Here is a 22449-nt window from a genome sequence, read left to right as displayed (position 1 = left end):
ATAAGAACGTTGTAAAGCACATACGTTATAGTTATGCACATACTCTGCAAACATTTAAATGGGGTTTAAGTTAATGTGGACATATAGCTCTTTCAAGCAGGGCTCATCACTGCCCTCAGCTGGGGGAGAAACAATCCCTCTAACCGGCGTTTCATCATGTATGGAACACTGTCATCTTGTGGTGGTTTTTCACACTGACAATGACGTGACCAAGGTATTGTAGACAAGAAAAAAAAAAAATATCCAAATACATGAAAAATAAAAGATATATAAAAACAATTATTAATACATATTTTTTTTAGTTTGCGATTTTTCTCATTTTCATTTTTCATTTTGGCTTTTTGTTTAATATCGTTTTTTCTTCTGTCAACCATCATAATTCATGTATTTGAATTAGAATTGTATATATATGAATTATAATTATAAAATTAGAATTCAAATACATGAATTATAATGGTTGACAAGAAAAAACGATATTAAACTGAAAAAGCTAAATTGAAAAATTAAAATGAGAAAAATCGTAAAATAAAATTAAAAATGAGAAAATAAATAAATACTGGTATAGAGACCAGTAAAATCACGTAGAAAGTACTTAACCAGAAGTAACTAGTTGCATTGTAACTCACAATAATTTAAACAAACAAACAATGGCAAACAAACAATATATATTGTAAGCTCCCCAAAAATGAAAAAGTCTCTGCACAATTCATTTAAAAAAATCTAGTACTTTTCAAAACATCTTAAACACCCATGAAATAAAGTAACCAATCAGCGATCAAAATGTTTATTGAAATAAATGTTGTGGTCTTTCTATTACTAACACCTCTTAACTTACAGGTCCTTTATACATTAAAGTATATACAAATATTAACATTTAACACATATAAGTTGGCAAACAAGCCTTGTTAGCTTTAGTCCTCCAGTCACCCTCAGCTAACCGGTCAAGAAGTATTTACCATTCACTTCTCTGACCTCTGAGTAAACAATCAGTTGAAGAGGTCTTCTGAGATGAAAGCACATTTACATAGTCAGCATTTATTGTTCCCTCAAACTCATTTGAATGCAACAATATGCTTGATGCCAAAATAAGTATCTGAATATGGATTCCGATCAAATACACAGACAATGAATGAAAACAAGTTAACTATGAGTGACAGTTAAAGCTAACAAGGCTGGTACGAAGGATATACAAACAAATGAGAAAAGATACAGGGGGAGGGCAACCTAAAAGTTGTCCATCAGGTGAAGGCGATGCGCCCCAAACTATCATTACAGGCTTACAAATTTCACTAAACAAGAATGGAGACCATCACAGCAGGAAGCTATATTGTTCAAGACTAAACTAACATTACAAGATCCTACTTGTAACAGTTGGTCATTCATTTTTTTTATTTTTTATTATTTGAACTGGAATCTAATGATGTATTCAATACTACAAACAATATAGCTGACAAAAATATTAATATAGCAGCTTTAAACCATAAACCCAGACTATTCAATGTCAGGATATATTCCCAAAACTCCTTCACAAAACAGTGTGTGTGTGTGTGTGTGTGTGTATGTGTATGTATGTGTATATATATATTGAGAGAGAGAGAGAGAGAGAGAGAGAGAATTTAAAAATACTTAATTCTAAGTGCCCTTTTAGCTCCAACAGAATCCCACAAGACAAAATAATGCCAAATATCATCTCGGCATTGATGTGTAAAATATCAAACAGCCAGTGAAAATATGGAGCTGTGAAGTTCTTTCATGAGAGCGTACTACACACATTTGTAAGATGAGTTTTTACTATTATATATATATTGGGTGATACTGTTTGTGTGTGAGTTTCTTTCTACATGTAGGACAGCTGTGAGCTCTGTTGAGAGAGTCGCGGATGCACTGACTGCAGAAAAGGTGGCCGCACTTTGTGGAGACCATGAGTCGACCGCTCTCGATGATCTGAAAATGGGATCAAAACCAGACATTTGAACCAACCAGAGAAACACATTATATTATATTATAGACTAAAAGAAATAATTACAGTTCAATTAAATCAAAATGGTTTATCAGTTTTCTCACTCTCATGTCATTGCAAACCAAACCATTTCCTTGCTTCTCTTTCTTTGCTCTTTCCATTCTTTTCTGGAGCTGTAAAGCCCCTGGTCAGCATTTATTTTCATGTCATAGGAAAGAGTAGCATTAACATTCTTTTAAAGGCCTCTTTTTGTGTTCCACAAAAAAAGTGTATCAACATGAGTGTGAGTATAAGATGACAGAATGTTCATTCAGGTATAGTTCAACCGATTATGAACACTGTCATCATTTACTCGCCCTCATGTTGTTCCAAACCCATAAGGCATAAATGAATATATTTTATGAATCCTGAGATATTTCTGTCCCTCCAAAGTGCATTCAACCAAACTTTCAAGCTTCTAAAAGCAACATGAGGGTGAGTAAATTAGGACAAAGTTAAATAACTATATAAATGCACTGATTATGTGATTAGTTGCACATACAACAATTTACCTCTGAATAAGCATCCATGCAAACAGGACAGCTAACAGCCCCTGGTGTAGACCTACAGACAGCAGAGCACAACAAATCAACTTGAGAAGATGTGTAAACCTTGTAGTGCATATTACAGGGTTTCTACAGACATGAACCAGTTAAATTTAAGACTTTTTAAGACCTTTTTAATACCACCTTATATGAAATTTAAGACCTAAACCTGTAATGTAAATACACATTTTTATTACATTCATATGTAATATTTAATGTGTTTAAATTAAAAAGAAAACAAAATATAATTGCTGTAATAAATTATATTTATCACTACGATATACAGTGAACTTTTAATGTCAGCAGACATTATTCCATACAAAATATCCCTGCAAAATAACTGCATTACTGAGATTTTTGGTGGAGTAAACAATTTATTCTGAAGCAATATTTTCATCAGTGTTCTGTTCTATCAGCTTTTACATACTTAAATCTGCATATTTTTTATTTACCTGTACAAAGGCCTATGTTTAATCTTTTTAGATGTATGCATCATCTTTCATGTCAAATTATTACAATTTATCAATAAATTCAATGTACACTATAGGGCTGCTACAAGGCAGATTAAATAATTTACACTGCAAATAAAAATAATTACAACTGCTATAAATAATGTTATTAGATTAATGTTTTAAATGCATTTGTGAATATACAAATAAGAAAGGTTGAGGGGAAAATGCATACTTTCCAACATACTTCTCAACTAAACTACCAGTAAGAGCAGGCGGTAAGTCACTTAATGAGTGAGTCACTGAATCATTCATTCAACTGACTGAGTATGCTATCATGCTGGTATCTTAAGGACTTTTGTGGACAGCTGACTCCTAAAGTTTTTGATATTCTTTATATTCTGTGTGGTGGTTAAATAGAAATTAATCTTTTCTAATAAGTTTAAATTGATTTTTACCATTTATGGGCATTTTACCTTTATAAAGCCATTTATTCTATAACTGTGCATTATCTTTTGAGTCAAAATCTTATATTTAATCACTGAATTAGAATAATAAGACATTTGGGCTGTTATTAAGCAAATGAAATCAGTATCAACAAAATTCCTCTTTAAAATCCAGACATAAGCTGCACCTGAAGTGGCATTTAGAAGTATTTACATACTGTTTAATGCAAAACATGTATGCATTTAACCTGCAGTTACAAATGCATAAATAATCTGATATATTAAACATTAAACGTTGAATACTGATATTTGAAATAATTAAAAAAATGAAAAGATACTTTAAATGTGAAATTAAAACCGCCAGCAGGTGGCAGAAAGTCACTGTTAATAAGTGAGTCATTGCGATTGGAACCGAATCATTTAAAAGGGTGATTCATTCAGGAACAAAATGGAAAGGCTGTTATGTTTCTCAAAGACGCAAAACAGCGCTGTGGATTTGTTTGGAATTATTTTTGTTGGCGAAATAGAGCATAAATAGGCGATATGGTGTCTAAAACGTAAGTCTCTTAATAAAACCTCTAGTTTATTGAACTGTTGTAAAAAATAAAAAAAATAAAATCAATATTACATTTGTACTGTATATGGTAATCATGCAGTGTAAATGCGCAAGCGCACTAGACTTAACGAATATTGAGCTAAATAGCTCACTTGTCCTGGTATTACTTAACTATATCATGTTATAAATAAACTAAACAATTTTAATTTTTACCTCAGTGTGTTTCTTCTGAGTTTATGTGTTCCTCTCTCACGAAGAGACAAACAGACAAACAGAGTGAGCCTCAGCGCGAACTTGTATTCTGTATTCTGCTAATTTACTGCAATTCTCTGATGACGTAGTAATTTACCGCGGGGAAGAAAAAATCTTCGGTCTGTCCAATGATTGTAAACCGTCATTAGGTCCATCAGACTTAGCGGTAATGTGAACAAAAATATTTAAGACCCATCGAATACGAATTTAAGACATTTTAAGACTTTTTAAGGCCTTATATTAGGAAAACGTTATTTAAGACATTTTAAGACTTTTTAAGGACCCGCGGACACCCTGATATTAACTGTCAAATGTAAAAATTCACAAAGCTGCATCCACAAAATCTGCATACAAGGATGAAGACTACAGACCTATAGATCTAATGTGTGTGATGATGGATGGACTGTGCGTACCTGGCTCGTGAGCTGGCATGTAGAGAGGAAAGTAAGCCTGGACTGAGTCTAAGACTGGACTCTTCCTCTTCATCACTGCTCAGTACATAACTCTCTGGGCCCTGTCCGCGTCTGCTTTGCACACCTGCATGAATGTAAAAGCAGCTTAGTAAGACAAAGACACAAATATGACATTTTTTGATTAAAAAAAATTTCACTGCCACTCCAATAACTGTTCTGTGGCACACCCTACCCTAGTTTGAATTCATATTTAATGAAAACGACATTTATGTGTATTTAAAAAATGCTTTTATCCAAAGCAACTCACAAATTAACCAATTACATCAATAAAAGAAAAACAGAATGATATATTACCATCTTCCACAACCTTTATTCCATGGGACGATGAAAGGAGAGACAGAAAATAAACAGAGAGAATTAAACATCCTCTTAATAAAGCACATGCTTCATTCAAACCGTTACTGTACAAAGTATCAATACAAGTGTTTAAGACTCACCACAATAGAATCATTATTGGTGAGGTCAACAACCGCAGGTTCAGACCCTTCACATGTTAAATCTACCACATCTCCACCTTTGACAAGACAGCGTGAGAGAGAAACGTTAGCATTTCTTTTCAGTTAAATTGACCAAAATGTTGTTATCCAAAAATATAGAAATATGAGAAATTAGAAATATGATTGTTTTTATCTTATCTGACTGGACATATCATGGAAAAGAGAGACATAAGTCAAAATTTTGGATGTGACCGTTGTTGCAAAATGTGTGTTAAACTACAGTAATGCAATTCCTTGGTTATTTGAATTTCAGTGTACTATAATTTCCTATTCCTGTCAATCATCACCCAAAGTGCAACAGTTTCCCTTGTACTTTTTCAGATGTGTTAGTTCCAGAATTATATTTTCCATTCATTTTTCCAATAGGGATTTTTAAAAAGACTTTAATAAAGAGTTGTAAGCCGTGGACCAAACCAGTCAGCTCTGAGGTGAATCACAACATTACAAACTTTGATTTGAAGCAAAAAAAAAAATCATTTGAAAATCAGACATAAAGACATGTTCAAGGCTGAATTTAACAGCTTTATTGAGGGAAAGAACTACACAAAGCAAAACCCAATCAGCTGATTTAAAAATCACCGACAGGTTTTTATGAAGGTAAATTTAAGATTTTTCAAAGACCTTTCCAAGGCCAAGCAAGAAAAAATTAAGGAATAGACATTTGCTTGCAGAAAACAGTTATGCATTGAGTTGTCTTCAGTTTAAGGAAGCACATAATGAATTGTATAAGCAGTATGAAAATACAACTTCAAACAGATCTTCATTTCATTATGATTCATTTTACATAAATAGCTCTGTTTCCAAACACTAGAATATAGAAATAACTATACTTTTACTATACCTTCTGATCACACTGCAAAAAAAAACCCCTGTTCAGTATTTAGAAGTATTATCAGTATTTTTGTCTTGTTTTCCTGTGCAAATATCTAAAGATTCTTAAATCAAGATATTTTTACTTTTGAAGCAAAATGACAGAAGAGAAGAGGCCTTGCTCCATGAGAAATTATTCAAAAGTTTGTATATGATTTAAAAAGAGATTTTTGCTAATAGGGTCAGAAAAATAAATAAATAATAATAATATTGGAAAACAAGACATGCAACATTTCATGCCATAAATTTATAAAGAGTTTCTGCTCTGATTAACGATTTAAGGCCTTAGCTTGGAGAAGGGCGAATTAAGACAGAAACCCTGATCAATTAACAACCTTGTAGCTCACAACATGTCCGTGTTTAAAGTGTCATGAAACCCTCCTGCTTCAGCAGTGTTTTTTAACACCTACGATTTGAAAAGGGTTCCAAAAAGGGGCGTGATCTACTGTGATACAGTGGGTGGGTGAAGTGTGGAAAGAAGGAAGGGTTTGCATAAAAAGGGGAGTGTCATCAAGCACATAAAGACAGCTAATTAACACAACGGCAATGCAGTTGCAAACACACACACACACACACACACACACACACACAGCTGGTTAGTGATACTGAGAGCAGTAGTTCTATGTCACATCCCGTGAAGTAACCTCGACTTTGCTTTTCAACCCAGAAGAACAAAATTGCTCAGTAAAATTAAAAAATAACCAATTTCCACTTATTGATAACATTTATGAGTGCTATTAGTGTTTTCACTGAAATGCAGTCTGTACATATGTGTTCACATCTCAAAAAATGTGTTCTGGGGTTTCATGACCCTTTAACCGTCAATCCTGCTATGGAGAAAATGAATAGGATTTCTAATTCTGGAACCTGACTGGAAAGGTATACTCTAAATTCTGAATGTCGCCCAACCGAATGAGTGTGATGTCCATAGCTTGCAAGCTGCTTGTTCTTTGTTTACAAATTTGCATAAACAGAAATGCAGATCACAGGAACTTTACACTAAACCACTCCATGTTATTTTTGAGGCTATGAAATAATTTGATCTTACATCATCATTCAGAGGTAAAGGACACGTCTGGTAAAACAAGCGTATCAAACTCACTGTTAGTTCTGTCACTTTCCAGCACATCAATGGTCTCCATCGCTGTTTGAGACATCTGGGTCCGGCTCCTCTTGCCGTTTCCACGCCGGGAACATGTAGCAGATGATGTTCGTCTTTTCCTCTGTGTCTAAAAACAGGAGACACAAATGTTAGTATTACTGCTGATGTTTGGTAATGCACACACAGGAAAAGTACATTAATGTACTCAGAACTAATCACGTGAGTGGTCACGTGGCCATTCATACTCACAGCAGTACTCATGTTGACTTGTGTTGATCACAGAGAAACTCCGAAATGCCTTCAAATATTACTTAGCCACCAGATAATTCCTCTACACTTATAATAACTGTTAAAACACAAATCAGTCATATTATAAGACACAAACTCTATTTATAAAATCGTAATCGCCTGACAGTGTGTTAATGTAAGACAGCAACTACAAATAAGCCTTTCAATCTAAAGATATCTACGTTGTTAAGGCCTGGCGATACAAGCACTTGTTTTAAATAGCGTATAGCTATAGTCTCACAAGTTAACACGCTTGTGTCAAATATCGTATATAAATAAAGGAATGAGCTAAATATCTCAGCATTTAGCCAACTAGACTTATTAACATAACATTCCTAGACACCGTGCAGTAAGCATTCAAATTAGTTTTGTTATTTTATTAACAATGATAAATACTGAATAAGAATTCATTAAAATAACTGTCAAAGTGATTTAAATGGCAGCTAGTTCGCTAACAAGCTAACAGGATCTGTTCATTGTTAGCTGACAGCTAGCTTGATTCTTACTGCTCTAGAAATTTCCGTTTGACTAAATTATTATTTTAAAAAAAGCAGTGTACAACATTTCATATTTAATGATTAAATGATTAATGATTTAAATCAACATAATCGTCAGTTTAACAGAATAGCCGGTTACATACCCAGCACTCTCCACAGTCAGCCTCTTAGAAGCACAGCACAAAAATAGTAGAATAAGACACACAATACTGAACACTGCGCCACCTGTGGGACTGTATGTATGCATTGTTTGAATTTTGTAAATCACCATGACATTACAAAATACAAAACACAAGCATCTAGGATGGGCGGAAAATGAAGGAGAAAATGACCGTCTTTAAATTCCATCTCATCATATCAAAATAAAAAAAAGATTTGGCAATATCAAGAATACATAATTAAAAAAGTTCCTGTATCTATATTTTATTTTGTAATATTCTCTATCATTAAATATTATATGGGGATTAGAGAACCAGGTGTTATAAAAGCATCATCCATATCAAGGATTTTCACATGGGTCTTGGGACCCCCAGGGGTGCACAAGTGAGTGCTAGGTGGTCTGCAGAAAACCAGCTAGGAAAAAAAAAAAAAAAAAACCACCTATAAAAATGCAAATGTAATTATTAAGCAATAAAAAAGGATTAAATAGATAAAATAAAAAATAAAATATATAAATGCATCTTACAGTAGTATGAGTACAAAAAAATACCAACCCTTAATATTAATGTACCTGAATCTTAAAACTTTCCAAATAATATTTTAGACATATTTATAATAGTATTTTTTCACAGTGTAAATGGAGTCTTTATACAAGAAACTATGCCTTTTAAATTTTAGGTTGGGTTCCTACACACAATGATGATCATATTTGGGGTTCCATAATATCTAATATATATCTAATATATATATCTAATACAGGGGTCTCCAACCCTGCTCCTGGGGAGCGACCGTCAAGGTGTTCAGGGCTACTTGATAATTACAGACAGGTGTTTTGGAGCAGGGTTGGAACTGAAGTCTGCAGGATGGTAGCTCTCCAGGAGCAGGGTTGGAGATCCCTGATCTAATATATATATATATATATATATATATATATATATATATATATATATATATATATTTATATTTATATTCAGGTCCTTCTCAAAAAATTAGCATATTGTGATAAAAGTTCATTATTTTCCATAATGTAATGATAAAAATTAACTTTCATATATTTTAGATTCATTGCACACCAACTGAAATATTTCAGGTCTTTTATTGTTTTAATACTGATGATTTTGGCATACAGCTCAATGAAAACCCAAAATCTCAAAAAATTAGCATATCATGAAAAGGTTCTCTAAACGAGCTATTAACCTAATCATCTGAATCAACTAATTAACTCTAAACACCTGCAAAAGATTCCTGAGGCTTTTAAAAACTCCCAGCCTGGTTCATTACTCAAAACCGCAATCATGGGTAAGACTGCCGATCTGACTGCTGTCCAGAAGGCCATCACTGACACCCTCAAGCGAGAGGGTAAGACACAGAAAGAAATTTCTGTACGAATAGGCTGTTCCCAGAGTGCTGTATCAAGGCACCTCAGTGGGAAGTCTGTGGGAAGGAAAAAGTGTGGCAAAAAACGCTGCACAACGAGAAGAGGTGACCGGACCCTGAGGAAGATTGTGGAGAAGGACCGATTCCAGACCTTGGGGGACCTGCGGAAGCAGTGGACTGAGTCTGGAGTAGAAACATCCAGAGCCACCGTGCACAGGCGTGTGCTTTTGAACTAGAAACAGCGGCAGAAGCGCCTGACCTTGGCTACAGAGAAGCAGCACTGGACTGTTGCTCAGTGGTCCAGAAGTACTTTTTTCGGATGAAAGCAAATTTTGCATGTCATTCGGAAATCAAGGTGCCAGAGTCTGGAGGAAGACTGGGCAGAAGGAAATGCCAAAATGCCTGAAGTCCAGTGTCAAGTACCCACAGTCAGTGATGGTCTGGGGTGCCATGTCAGCTGCTGGTGTTGGTTCACTGTGTTTTATCAAGGGCAGGGTCAATGCAGCTAGCTATCAGGAGATTTTGGAGCACTTCATGCTTCCATCTGCTGAAAAGCTTTATGGAGATGAAGATTTCGTTTTTCAGCACGACCTGGCACCTGCTCACAGTGCCAAAAGCCACTGGTAAATGGTTTACTGACCATGGTATTACTGTGCTCAATTGGCCTGCCAACTCTCCTGACCTGAACCCCATAGAGAATCTGTGGGATATTGTGAAGAGAAAGTTGAGAGACGCAAGACCCAACACTCTGGATGAGCTTAAGGCCGCTATCGAAGCATCCTGGGCCTCCATAACACCTCAGCAGTGCCACAGGCTGATTGCCTCCATGCCACGCCGCATTGAAGCAGTCATTTCTGCAAAAGGATTCCCGACCAAGTATTGAGTGCATAACTGAACATAATTATTTGAAGGTTGACTTTTTTTGTATTTAAAAAACACTTTTCTTTTATTGGTCGGATGAAATATGCTAATTTTTTGAGATAGGAATTTTGGGTTTTCATGAGCTGGATGCCAAAATCATCAGTATTAAAACAATAAAAGACCTGAAATATTTCAGTTGGTGTGCAATGAATCTAAAATATATGAAAGTTTAATTTTTATCATTACATTATGGAAAATTAATGAACTTTTTCACAATATGCTAACTTTTTGAGAAGGACCTGTATATTAAAACAAATATATATATATATATATATATATATATATATATATACACACACACACACATATATATGTGTGTGTGTGTAACTAGGACTAGGGAATCGTGATTCTAATTTAAAATAAATTAGTGCTGTCAAACAATAATATGTGTTCTGTGTATATTTATTATGTATATATAAATACACACATACATGTATATATTTAAGAAAAATGTTAAGTTTATACATTTAAAATATGTATATATAATATCAATTATATTAATATAAAAATATATATGGAAATGCTTTGAAAATATATACTGTATATCTGTGTATTTATATATACATAAATATACACAAAACACATGTATTATATAAATAAAAACTTTTATTGTGGATGTGATTTGACAGCACAAATATATATATAATATATGTGTGTGTGTGTATGTATGTGTATATATATATATACACACACACACACACAGTGGTGAAGATGTACATGATTAGGAAATGGAATCAGTTTTAATATTCCAATTCCTTGACTAGGACTGAATAAGCCAATATACTCCCCCATCGTGTACTGGTAATGATTTTGAGTGCTTAAAAATTAAGTAGTCTTTTTGACCACAGAGCTGGACAATCCCAATGAAAGAAAAGATTCACATTACTACCGTTTAACAAGCTCTACTGTTAGATGAGATCAGTAATATTAGGGGAAATGTGGACTGTACAACAATGGAGCAGAGACACTATACTACATATTGTATACAGTATTCTGTATTCTTTCATGAATAATAGCCCACTTATATGGGCCTGATGTCTTGTGACTACAGTAGGATGAAATCAGACAAGAACCCAATTCAAAGCTGAAAGATGTCTTCGAAACATGAGTTAATATATGTAGTATGTTCCTCAGCTAGACTTTTTTTCCCCTATAAATAGTCTTACACAGTCAATTGTGAAGTACAGTTTTAGACGAATGTTCAGTTTATTAAGCAAACCCACACAAAGATCAACTCAAAAGCCAAACCAAAATATTTTTGTTTTGTTGTGAAGTACTGGATGTTCATATCATGCTCCTTTAAAGTTTAAATACTCAAGATATGATGAATGACTATGACCCTTATTCCAAGATTAGCTTTGTCTAAGGTAGATAATAAACACTAAGGTTCAGTTTCATGACACCACTGTGCTAACATATCCCTTACAGAATCAGTAAAATGTCATAAAATCATAAAATAATAACAAGAATATAAATAGAAAAGAACAGTAAACAGCTGATCAGTATAAACCAGTAACTCGTGCACAACTATCACAAAAGACTACAAAACCTGAGGAGGCTTTAAAAGAGTGGAGTACAAAACACACACACAAACAGTACATTAATCTTGAAGTCGTAAATCTCAATAACAAGAAAACAGATTATGAAAATAATTCATAGACAACTTTTTGAAATATTTTAATCTTTATTTAACATCACTGCGAAAATTTCTTCTCCCGATGCAACTTAATCCCAACAATATTAGTATCACTTTTGTTACAAATTCACAGAGAGGTACAATAAAATATAAGGGTTTCATTGCTTACCGCCACATCTATATGGAGAGAGCTGGAAAAATAGAGGGAGTCTTTGGAAATACCATTCACATCTTCTGATATGCAACACTCACAGCAGCGATCTGAAGAGTTACGCTGATTCCAGATTACTCTGGCAGTGCTAATGTACACGGTTAAAGTTTAAGCAGAAGAGAGGAAGATCTGGCCTAAATTCTCTCCACAAGCACATGCTGTACTTATGAATCTAACCAGCAAACATATGACAAACAGGACATAAAATATACAATTTCAAGCATTTAAAAAAATCATCTAGCTCATTAACAAAACTGCATGTTTCCACAGTACACAGACATTCCCACTACTTAAAAACTCCAATACCCGCAGTACAGTACAGTCTACACCAGTGCAAACAATTAATCATGTTAAAGGTCTACGTTAAGAAAACATCACAGTTGCCCTTGAGAAAGATGGAACAATTCCATTCAATTGCAGCTTAAAGCACTTATAAACAGAACCCTGATCAAAAAACAAAAAAAGCTTCAGCATAATTAATTGTAGTGCCTTTAGCTCAGTGGTTCCCAACAATGTTCCTGGAGGCCCCCAACACTGCAGGTTTTCCATATCTCCTTAATCAAACACACCTGATTTAGATCATCAGCTCATTAGTAGAGACTCCAAGACCTGAAATAGGTGTGTCAGACAAAGGAGAGATGCAGAGTGTGTAGTGCTGGGGGGCCTCCAGGAACGAGGTTGGGAACCACTGCTTTAGCTCATACGTGACTCTCATACTATGAATGCATGTAGTCTGACGCTCTGAAGAGATGTAGTCGATCCAAAGGTGTGTGTCGCTGGACAGAAAGAGTGTGTGTGGTGGCCGAGCATCGAGCCTGTGCTAACAGCATGCTGTTTGCAGCGCAGGCCTTCATTATGCCACAGTCCACAGTCCCGCTGACCAGAGAAACAGCTCCGGAGACCTGCAGAGGACATTACCACACTCAATGCTGTTGTTGTGCTGAATTATGCATGTTGTTCGACACAGCAGCAGTGACAAAAGCACATTTTAAATAGGTTTTACTGAAGTACATACATTGGAAACAAGACTCTACAATTCAATTTTTTTTCCCTTAGAAAGAAATATGTCTGTGCAAAAATCTAGGCAGTACTTCCTGCATCTCTTTTCTATGGCTGCCACTGCTGAATCTCCATGGCAAAATAAAACATATTTGAGCTGTGAATGTAATTTTGCAGTCTGAATAAGAGGACAAAAAAGGCAGTTTGCAGCAAAACAATGGCAGGAAAATGCAGGACTCTGAACCGATTCAAGGAACGAAAATGAAAAACGGAAACTAGGGCTGGTCCGAATACAATTTTTTGAGCTTCGAAGCTTCAGTGGTAATCAACACCGAATATTCGAAGCTTCGGAGGGAGGGAGCTGAACATATTCTTCTCTCTAACACTGTGTCTACACCGGACGTGAGTGGCGCGGCGTGACAAAATACAATAGAACCTATTATGCTGTCTACACTGGACGCGGCGCTCGTGGCTGACATAATCCCGACAGTAAACTGCTGCTGGGTTCTATTTATGACGTACTGACACAAATTTCAATTGATTTTTAACGGTCGCGTCCAGTGTAGACCGACTTTAGCTGTTGCTGCACGACTTGCGTCCGGTGTAGACACGTTGTAATAAAGGCAGGAATCTCTGTGTGTTTGTCTGTTTGCATTTTTATTATGTCGAGAACTGTTCATCCAATCAACTTCATGCGTGGCGGGTGCGTTGCTGCGGACAGTGAGTGCAGTGTCGCATTTTGATGCAATATGGACACGCGACATGTTCAGAATTAATAAACTTTTAATAAACTACAGAACAGCGTGAACCAGAAGCTGCATGTTGCACGCCTCACGCGGGCAGGGCTTATATGCTCTGAGAACAAACACTGCACTAGTGATACAAAACACACAGGTCTGTTAAGAGCAATAATTTTAATTTTGACAAATTATTATTAGGCTAGGCTACTGTACGTTTTTTTTTTCTTATGGCTGCCGTATACACAAGTATTTTCCAAGCAAATTAAGTGCACGTTTTTATCATGTGTAAAATTACTGATTAACATGGCGGATAAAAGCAGCTAGGTTTTTTTTTTTTTTACACCAACAATATACTATAGGCATACTACTTACAGAACTCAGGTGATTTTTCAAACTTGATATGCTGTTGCGGTAGGCCAGTTTCAAATCGTATATTTGGCAAACTGCCTTTGTCTTGTCCTCACTCAATTTAAAGTGCTCCCACACAGCTGAGGTCTTGGCATTTTTGTCTTCTCTTCCAGATGAACTGAATCATGACGTTCACTCATGGGCAATTCATATTCAAGGGCGATTGAGAACCGTTTGGCGGGGGATGACAGGTGTTTGAATTTTATTTATTTTTTTAGAATATTCAAATCTCAAAACTGAAAATCGAATGCCAAACCACTGAACGAATATTCGAATATTCTGGTCCAGCCCTACCGGAAACGAACGAAATTCTGACAGGAACAGAACCAGAAACTAAATCAAATTTTATGGTCCCAGACAGAATCTAAATTTTTAAATGGCCATTAACCAGTTAATAATGTTAATTTATCGTTCCATTTAATATTTGAAATTTGGTGTCAACCAATCACAAATTCCAGTAGTACGGCCTGCAAATGTGAAGCTGACGCATCCAACGAGTGAAATGCCCACTCAGCTGTGAACTCATCGGTAAGTCGCAATGGCAATGCACTGGCGTCAGAGTTTATCCGAGGATAGTGTAAGGTGGATTCAAAAGATCACACGCACCTGTAGCACTTTTGTGAACGGAGAAAACAGAATAAAACTGTAAGCTTGCATAAAAGGGAATATATAGGCCTATAGACAAAATATATTTCACTTAAATCATTAACAGATTAACAAAACAAAAGAAGCTGAGTTTCGTTTTTTTTTTTTTTTTTTTTTTTTTTTGAAAGTCTAAAGTTTAATGGAAAGAAAAACAAGATGGCAGAAAGTATTTTGCTTTATTTTGCAAAAGCTTGACAAATTGATTCATTTTGCAAAAGCTTGACGGATTTCAATGTCTTGCTTCTAACTTAACTGTAAACCAGCGTTGGTATGACTATCGCACTGGCACCTCACAAGCACACAGACAACATATTTTTGCGATATTGCAGCCTGTTTATTATTAAAATAAAATACAGTTAGAGAAACATTAGTAGTATTGCTGCTTTGTTGTATATTTTGTTTCGTTGTGAGTGGCGAGTGACTGTGTTTGTTTGTGTGGGATGGTTTTTGATGAGTGTGAATTATAAGTTCTATTTCATAATAAATAATATTTTAGCATCCAGATATGTTGCAGATATGTAAACATTTGGATTTGTGCCGAAGGAGAGAGGTATCAGTGTCACCTTAAATTAATTCATAGGCAGAGTTTGGGACGAGATGAGGGCCAATCAAGATTTTGTCTGAGCTATGAATAAAATATAAGAATTAAAGAATCACGGGACACTGATGCTGAAAATTCAGCTTTACTATCACAGGAAAAATTACATACTTTTTTAAAAAAGAAAACTTAGTTTAAATTGTATTGCTATTTCACAATTTTACTCTTTTTACTGCAATTTTAATAAACAATGCAGTTTAGCCTAATAAACTTATTTCAAAAGCATTCAAAATCTTACTGACCCTAAACTTTTGAACAGCAGTGTAAATTCCATTTTGACATACTATTTTAGCAACAGAACTAATATTTGCAAATAGTCTCTAAGCCTAGGGACAAACCTGTACTGAAAACAACAACAAATTTATTGTTAAACACCTGCTATGTTTGTACATGCTGTGACATACATGCTAACGTCATTGTACAGGTTTTACCACTCACCTGTCTCTTGGCAAAAACAACAGCACTATGGTGAGGGAAAGTTCATCTTGTCAACCTGATTCATCTTAAGGTGGTTATCCAAGATCTGGAAAAGCTCCTGAATGTTGGGCACATATCCTGATTGCAACTTGGACCAAATTGGTACATCTAAAACAGAAAGGAACAGTGATGCTTCTTTGATATACATATACTCTTCACATAGTTTCAAGAATTCTTTCCAATGTTAAGTGATCATCCAAATGACATTACCATTCAACGTAACCTCAAAAGCTCCTGTCGAGAGGAAATGGGTCTCCAACATGTTACTAATGAAGAATGCCATAAGGCAGGAGAAAATCTGCAAAACAGACCCATTAAATGTGAGAAACTTTCTTCCATGTTATTAAAAACAATATGCAGTAAAAAATGCAGTTTTTTTATTTAACGGCACACATATTCGTCTTTCAGTTCGGTATGCATGTGTCCCGAAACAAATAATTCAATTTGTCCAGGAAATTCAAACAATAATTCAAGCATCACCGTAGTGCCATTTTGGAGAATATGAGCTGAACGCAAGCAGCTTACGCTCTTCTATGTCAGCCGCGCTGCACAGATGCGCTGTTTTCGTTTAAATCAAAGTGTAAATATATGTAGAAAATGTATCCTTTGGTCATGGCTGACACAGAAGAGCTTAAGCTGCTTGCGTTCAGCAGATATTCCCCAAAATGGCACCACGCAGATGCGGAGAGATACAGAGGAGATGAATTGTTGAATGAAGTCGTTATTTTTGTTTTCTTAGAGTACAAAAAGTATTCTCATACCTTAATAAAATTCAGATTGAACCACTGATGGCAGACTGTTTTATTCTGACGATGTCTTTCATACTTTTCTGGACCTTGACAGTGCAATTTACTTGGCAGTAGGGATATGCCGGTATCACATTTTCACGTTGAGATTAATTGCTAATTATTTTATCACGGTATTGAAATTTAGTTTCAAAAAGTGGTTATAATACAGTATAACTTTTTTCTTATAACAAAAATAACTGAACATTTAAATACAATAAAGCAATACAGAAAAATATAAATGTAAAAGTTTTACACAGATTAAAGTGCAAAAGAACTATAAAGACCAATAGGTATCACTTTACAATAATATCTCATTAGTTAACGTTAGTCATTTGCTACAGAAGTTATTAATCTTTGTTAAAAAAATATAAGTCTTATTTAATCTTTGTTAAAAAAAAAAAAAGTCTTATTTCATGTTAGCTCATTAAATAACAGTTGCAACTTAGATTTTAACAATGTGTTATTAAATATTGGAATACCTAAGATAAATGAATGTTCAGAAGAATTTTTCATGGGCAATTTATGTTAACTAATGAATTAACTAATGAAGCCCTAATGTAAAGTGTGAACAAACAATAAAGAATCAAAACACTTTCAAACAATATCTAGGGCATGTAGTAGTCCAGATTAAAATGTAAAAAAAAGTTTAAAATAAATAGCTTATTAAGTCTGAATATTTAAGTATTGGCGCTGTGATGAACACCATAGCAAATCCACAAATCTGAATGGTTATTTAAATCTATATGGCTAATTTAAATACATTTTACAAAGTAGCAGATGCTTTATTTATGGGGTTTTCAGGGTAACGGCTGCATTTTCTGCAGTTTAGCGCCATCTGCTGTCAGAGAGTGAATGTGCCGAAGACAAACTAAGCTTTTATGGGCTTGGTACGACATGGGGGTAAGTGATTAATGACAAAACTTTCATTTTGGGAGTATCCCTTTAATGTACATTTAATAAATAAATCTGTTATGACAAATGATTGTAATGTAAATGATTAAATTTAAATAAATATAAATTTTTATAATTTTTAGGTTTATTTAAAACTGCATTATGTGCAATTTACATGTTTGCATACAATTTCTTAAGTTGAGTGTTGATTATATTTAAAAATAAATAGTAACTGAATTTAAGTTTGGGCTCTGTTGTTACTAGTAACCTTACAGTAATCAGGGCTTGACTTGACATTAAGCATTCTCATGTGGTTGTCCAGAGCCGGCCCAAGGCATAAGAGAACTAGTAGCGCTTTTCCACTGTATGGTACGGCACGGTACGGCTCGGTACGTTTCACTTTTGGGGGTTTTTCCACTGGGTACAGTACTTGGTACTTTTTTAGTACCACCTCAGTTGAGGTTCCTAGTGAACCGTACCGTTACCAAAACGTGACGTGTAAGCTCTGCTGATCACGGATTGGCCGGAGAGAATCGACGCTACCTGCGTCACTGAACTTGCGACACAAACACAAAAGAACCGCTAGATTTAAATCAGCACAGCCAGCCAATGATCGAACGCAACTGTTTTAAACGAGCGCACCTTTTTTTAACAACCAAAAAGTTTTGTTGTCTGTTACAGAAGTACAGACGTTCCTCTAGTTGGATCCAGCGAGAGCTTAATGAGACGACGCGGAATGAAGAGCGTTTTCTTTAGGGGTCGTGGCAGTAGAGGCGGCGCAAATATAACGACATGTAAATAATCCCATCCACTCTAAAGCGATACTAAACTGCAGTGGAAAAGCAAATTGTGCTGAGCCGAGCCGTACCATACTGAGCAGAGTCATACCACGCAGTGGAAAAGTGCCAAAAGTGGCTGCTTACATCTTCTGTGTAAAAATAACTTTCCTGGGTATATATTTTTTGTAATAAAACAATTCTGTTTCATAAACTTGGTACTAATAACAGCTTAACATTATTTACCTGTGCCTACCTTTGGGGTCTTTGCTAGTATATTCAAATATCATTATGCCTCAATTAGTTAGTTATAGATTGAGAGTTTTTTTTTTTTATGTACAGATGTCTTGCTGCTGTGTATAATAGTTTATGTTGTTAAAATAACATTCTTTTCTGTAAATGCTTTGTCTGCTGGTTTATTTTCTTTTCAGTACACCGCTTTTTATACCACTTAGTACTGTAAGACTGAATGTTAAAGTGCAAATTAACACCTGACCACTCTTGTGGGTTTGCTACTGTTGCAATTAAAAATCACAGAAGGGTAAAAACATTGGTGTGATGTAAGCAACACAGCTACAACAAATAAAACGGATAATGGGTGAGTTACATTTATAGTTTGTGAATAATCAAGCATTGAAAATAATCAGTCGTATTGGCTGGGGGGGCCCAATAGTATTATTCTTATTGGGGCATAATGGATTGTTGGGGCACTGTTGAATTTTCTTAGGACGAGTAAATTTGTCATTTACATAGTAAAAATGAGTTATAAATATAATTATATATTGTAGTTATACAAAATCTAGTATAGTGTTTATAGAGTATATGTAGTAGATTTCGTGAGCATGTCCCATTTTATTTAGTTACATTTTCCTTTTAAAATAAAATAATAAACAAAATAATAAAGTGAAATCAGTATCAAAACAATTCAAGCTATATCCTGTTCATTATCTGCGACGAATCGCTGTCAGTGAACTATGGCTCTGTGTAGTAAATGCTGCTCCATCTGAAAGCACATGCTGGAGATTTACTACTAATCACAGAACCGGCCTTACTGATGACATGTGTATAATAAACGCATGCGATTAATCGTGCAACCCTAAAATAAAGTCAATTTTGATTTTACGTCTTTAACACGTTTTTACAATCGCTACGTCATCATACAGATTCCAGCAATTCCGGACATGCCCTTCACACTCAATGACGCGGTTATGGCTCTGAAATGCTACTCATTCCTCAAAACAGGATTTGCGTCAGTTCAACTATGACACAGTCACAGTGTAAGTTTATCTTCAGCTAAACTCCGCTATAAAATTAGGTTAAAGTCCAAGCACTTCAACAACATTACCTTATTCTCCTGTCCCCAGGACCATATTGTTGGAGTGTTCATACCAAACATTTGGAAAGGGTTTTGTCCAGTCACAATCAAGGCGATGGCAAGCAGTTTGAAGTAGGAGATTAAATTTCCAATGTATCTGTAGACGAAGGCACATGACAAGTTAAAGTTAGGGCTACACCACCGTCTAACAGAGGGCTGATTCCACAACATCTGGAAAAACACACTCACTTGTTGATGGGTTTGGGAGGGTAATTCTCTCCCTCGATTCGGATGTCCGGGTACAGCTGGTTAATGGACCGGGAGTACTCCTGGAACACCTTACTGTACCCTCAGGATATACTAAAAAAAAACAAAAAGAAAAACAAACAAACAAACACAGACTTAAGGATGGTGATAAATCATTTTAGAAATGGTCATTGATATGACATCCACAAACACTAGTTGGTATGAAATGAAAGCTCATCCTATTTTCCAAAAAGCACATAATATCCATGCAATTGTTTAATTCTTTTATAGAGTGTTAAATCAAAATAAAATCGTTCTCTTCACTTTTGTCTTCGGATAAATTGTTCTTACAGGGCAATGTAATCTCACAGGAGCTTTAAGAAGATTTATAATAATCTGCTCAATTCAACACGTTTCAATTAGACAAAAATGGTCCAATTTATTTAAATTAATTTCCATGTATAATGCAAATAAATGTATTATACAGGATATAGTTATTTTAGTGCATATTTATCAACTGAAATATTTTAATACGTTACAGCTAATATTTTCACACATTCAGGCATGCTACGTTAGCCGTATTAGCTTAGCATCCGCGGTGGGCTTTACACAAACAGTAAAAACACTGAATAACATCAAGGTCTGTGGATTTTCTCACCAGAACTGGAACTTGAGAACCGGGCCCGTGTATAATGTGTGTTTGCTCTGTCTCTCTATGTGTATATCGGTTCCAGCGCTGTCCTGTTGAGTCATGCTGCTGCGGCCCACATAAATATCCCTCACGGTTACCACAGTAAACAGCAGCAGGGCCGTTAATATACCCGTCTGACTGTACTCCGCCATCTCCGGCCCCGTCCACGGCGACAGAACCGCACTCACAACCCTTCTCCCGCTGCCGTTACCGCCGCCGCGGAACTAAACACGTACCAAGTGAAACTGGGTAAAGGGATCAAATATGTTTCAAAATAAAAGTCTCCCACGCTGAGTCATGATGGAGAGCGGGGAAAACAGCGACATCTACTGGTGACGTGTGTCCGCGACACATTTCAGGTTTTCTTGCTCCAGCGCACCACGTATTCATCAAAGTACATGACAGGGGAGGAATGGACGTTTAGTACAAACACATATTGCAAATAAAAGATCAATGAAATGATTTATAATTTATTTTTTAAAGAGGCAGTAGTTACAACAACATTTTACACTGCACATGAATTACATATTGTGCAAAGGAAGTCGTGGCTTAATGGTTAGAGAGTCGGACTCGTAACCCAATACCACAACTGAGGTGCCCTTGAGCAAGGGACCGAACCCCGAACTACTCCCGGGCTGCCCACTGCTCCGGGGGTGTGCAGGGGCGGATTTAGTGAATTGGGAGCCCCAGACAAAAGGTAGGAATGGGGCCCTGCATGGGCCTCAAATAATACATATTAAAATAGCTCAGTTTTGTATGTAATGGAAAAGTTATTATATTTTGTTTAATTTTTTTTAATAAAGTAAATTTAGAAAAATGTTTGGAGCATTTTTTGTTCCTTAAATGTAAGTTGTGTTTATTTTTCTACATGTCTACATGTGTGGACATACAATGGAACATCGTGCCTCACAGGACCAGGGTGCTACATAAATACAAACATACAACAATGAAGTAAAACAGTAAAACCTACACAACTAACCTACTGTCAGATTTGAACTATAAATATACTATATATAAATGTTTACCTATACAACTAACCTACTGACAGATTTTTTAATATGAATATACTATATATAAATGTTTACCTATACATAGAATTTATAACATAAGCTACATAAGCTAAAAAATACAGACTATACGAATGCTTTACATAATACTATACCTATACACAACTAACCTACTGACAGATTTTTACTTTAAATACTATATATAAATGTTTACCTATAAATAAACTAAAAGAAACTAAATACAAACTACACAAATGCTACACATAAACACTGTACCTATACACAACTAACCTACTGGCAGATTTTTAATATGAATATACTATATATAAATGTTTACCTATACATAGAATTTATAAAAAAAAGTTTATATACTGTAGACTGTACGAATGCTTCACATAATACTGTACATGTGCAAAGAGAAACACTGTAAGTCAAGCAGCTGGCTGGGGAATAGTGCAAGATGATTAGTAGTGCACAAGCATGTAAATATATTTGAGTCTTTGTGTGATTATGTACACTCAGCAGTGTGTGTGAAAAGTGTCTAGTGCGCATAGAGGAGAATTTCACAAAAAAAATTGTTTCAGACAGTT

The 22449-nt window shown here is 35.3% G+C and overlaps 1 protein-coding gene and 1 pseudogene across 1 annotated transcript; both read right to left on the bottom strand.

The window, feature by feature from the left end:
- Positions 1-770: 770 nt before the first annotated feature.
- On the bottom strand, positions 771-8214 carry LOC109049828 (E3 ubiquitin-protein ligase RNF4-like). Its single transcript, XM_042737745.1, has 8 exons — positions 8118-8214; positions 7439-7535; positions 7190-7316; positions 5158-5234; positions 5015-5027; positions 4661-4784; positions 2512-2563; positions 771-1944 (listed from the first exon to the last, which is right to left on the bottom strand). The coding sequence occupies exons 2-8, from the start codon at positions 7448-7450 to the stop codon at positions 1795-1797; spliced, it is 555 nt and encodes a 184-aa protein (XP_042593679.1). The 5' UTR covers positions 7451-7535; positions 8118-8214; the 3' UTR covers positions 771-1794.
- A 3881-nt stretch (positions 8215-12095) lies between these two features.
- LOC109111473 lies at positions 12096-21111 on the bottom strand (annotated as a pseudogene).
- Positions 21112-22449: the final 1338 nt, after the last annotated feature.

This window comes from Cyprinus carpio, chromosome B14, assembly GCF_018340385.1.
Source record: "Cyprinus carpio isolate SPL01 chromosome B14, ASM1834038v1, whole genome shotgun sequence".
NCBI classification, from domain to species: Eukaryota; Metazoa; Chordata; class Actinopteri; order Cypriniformes; family Cyprinidae; genus Cyprinus; species Cyprinus carpio.
This window is presented reverse-complemented; position numbering and strand designations above follow the sequence as displayed.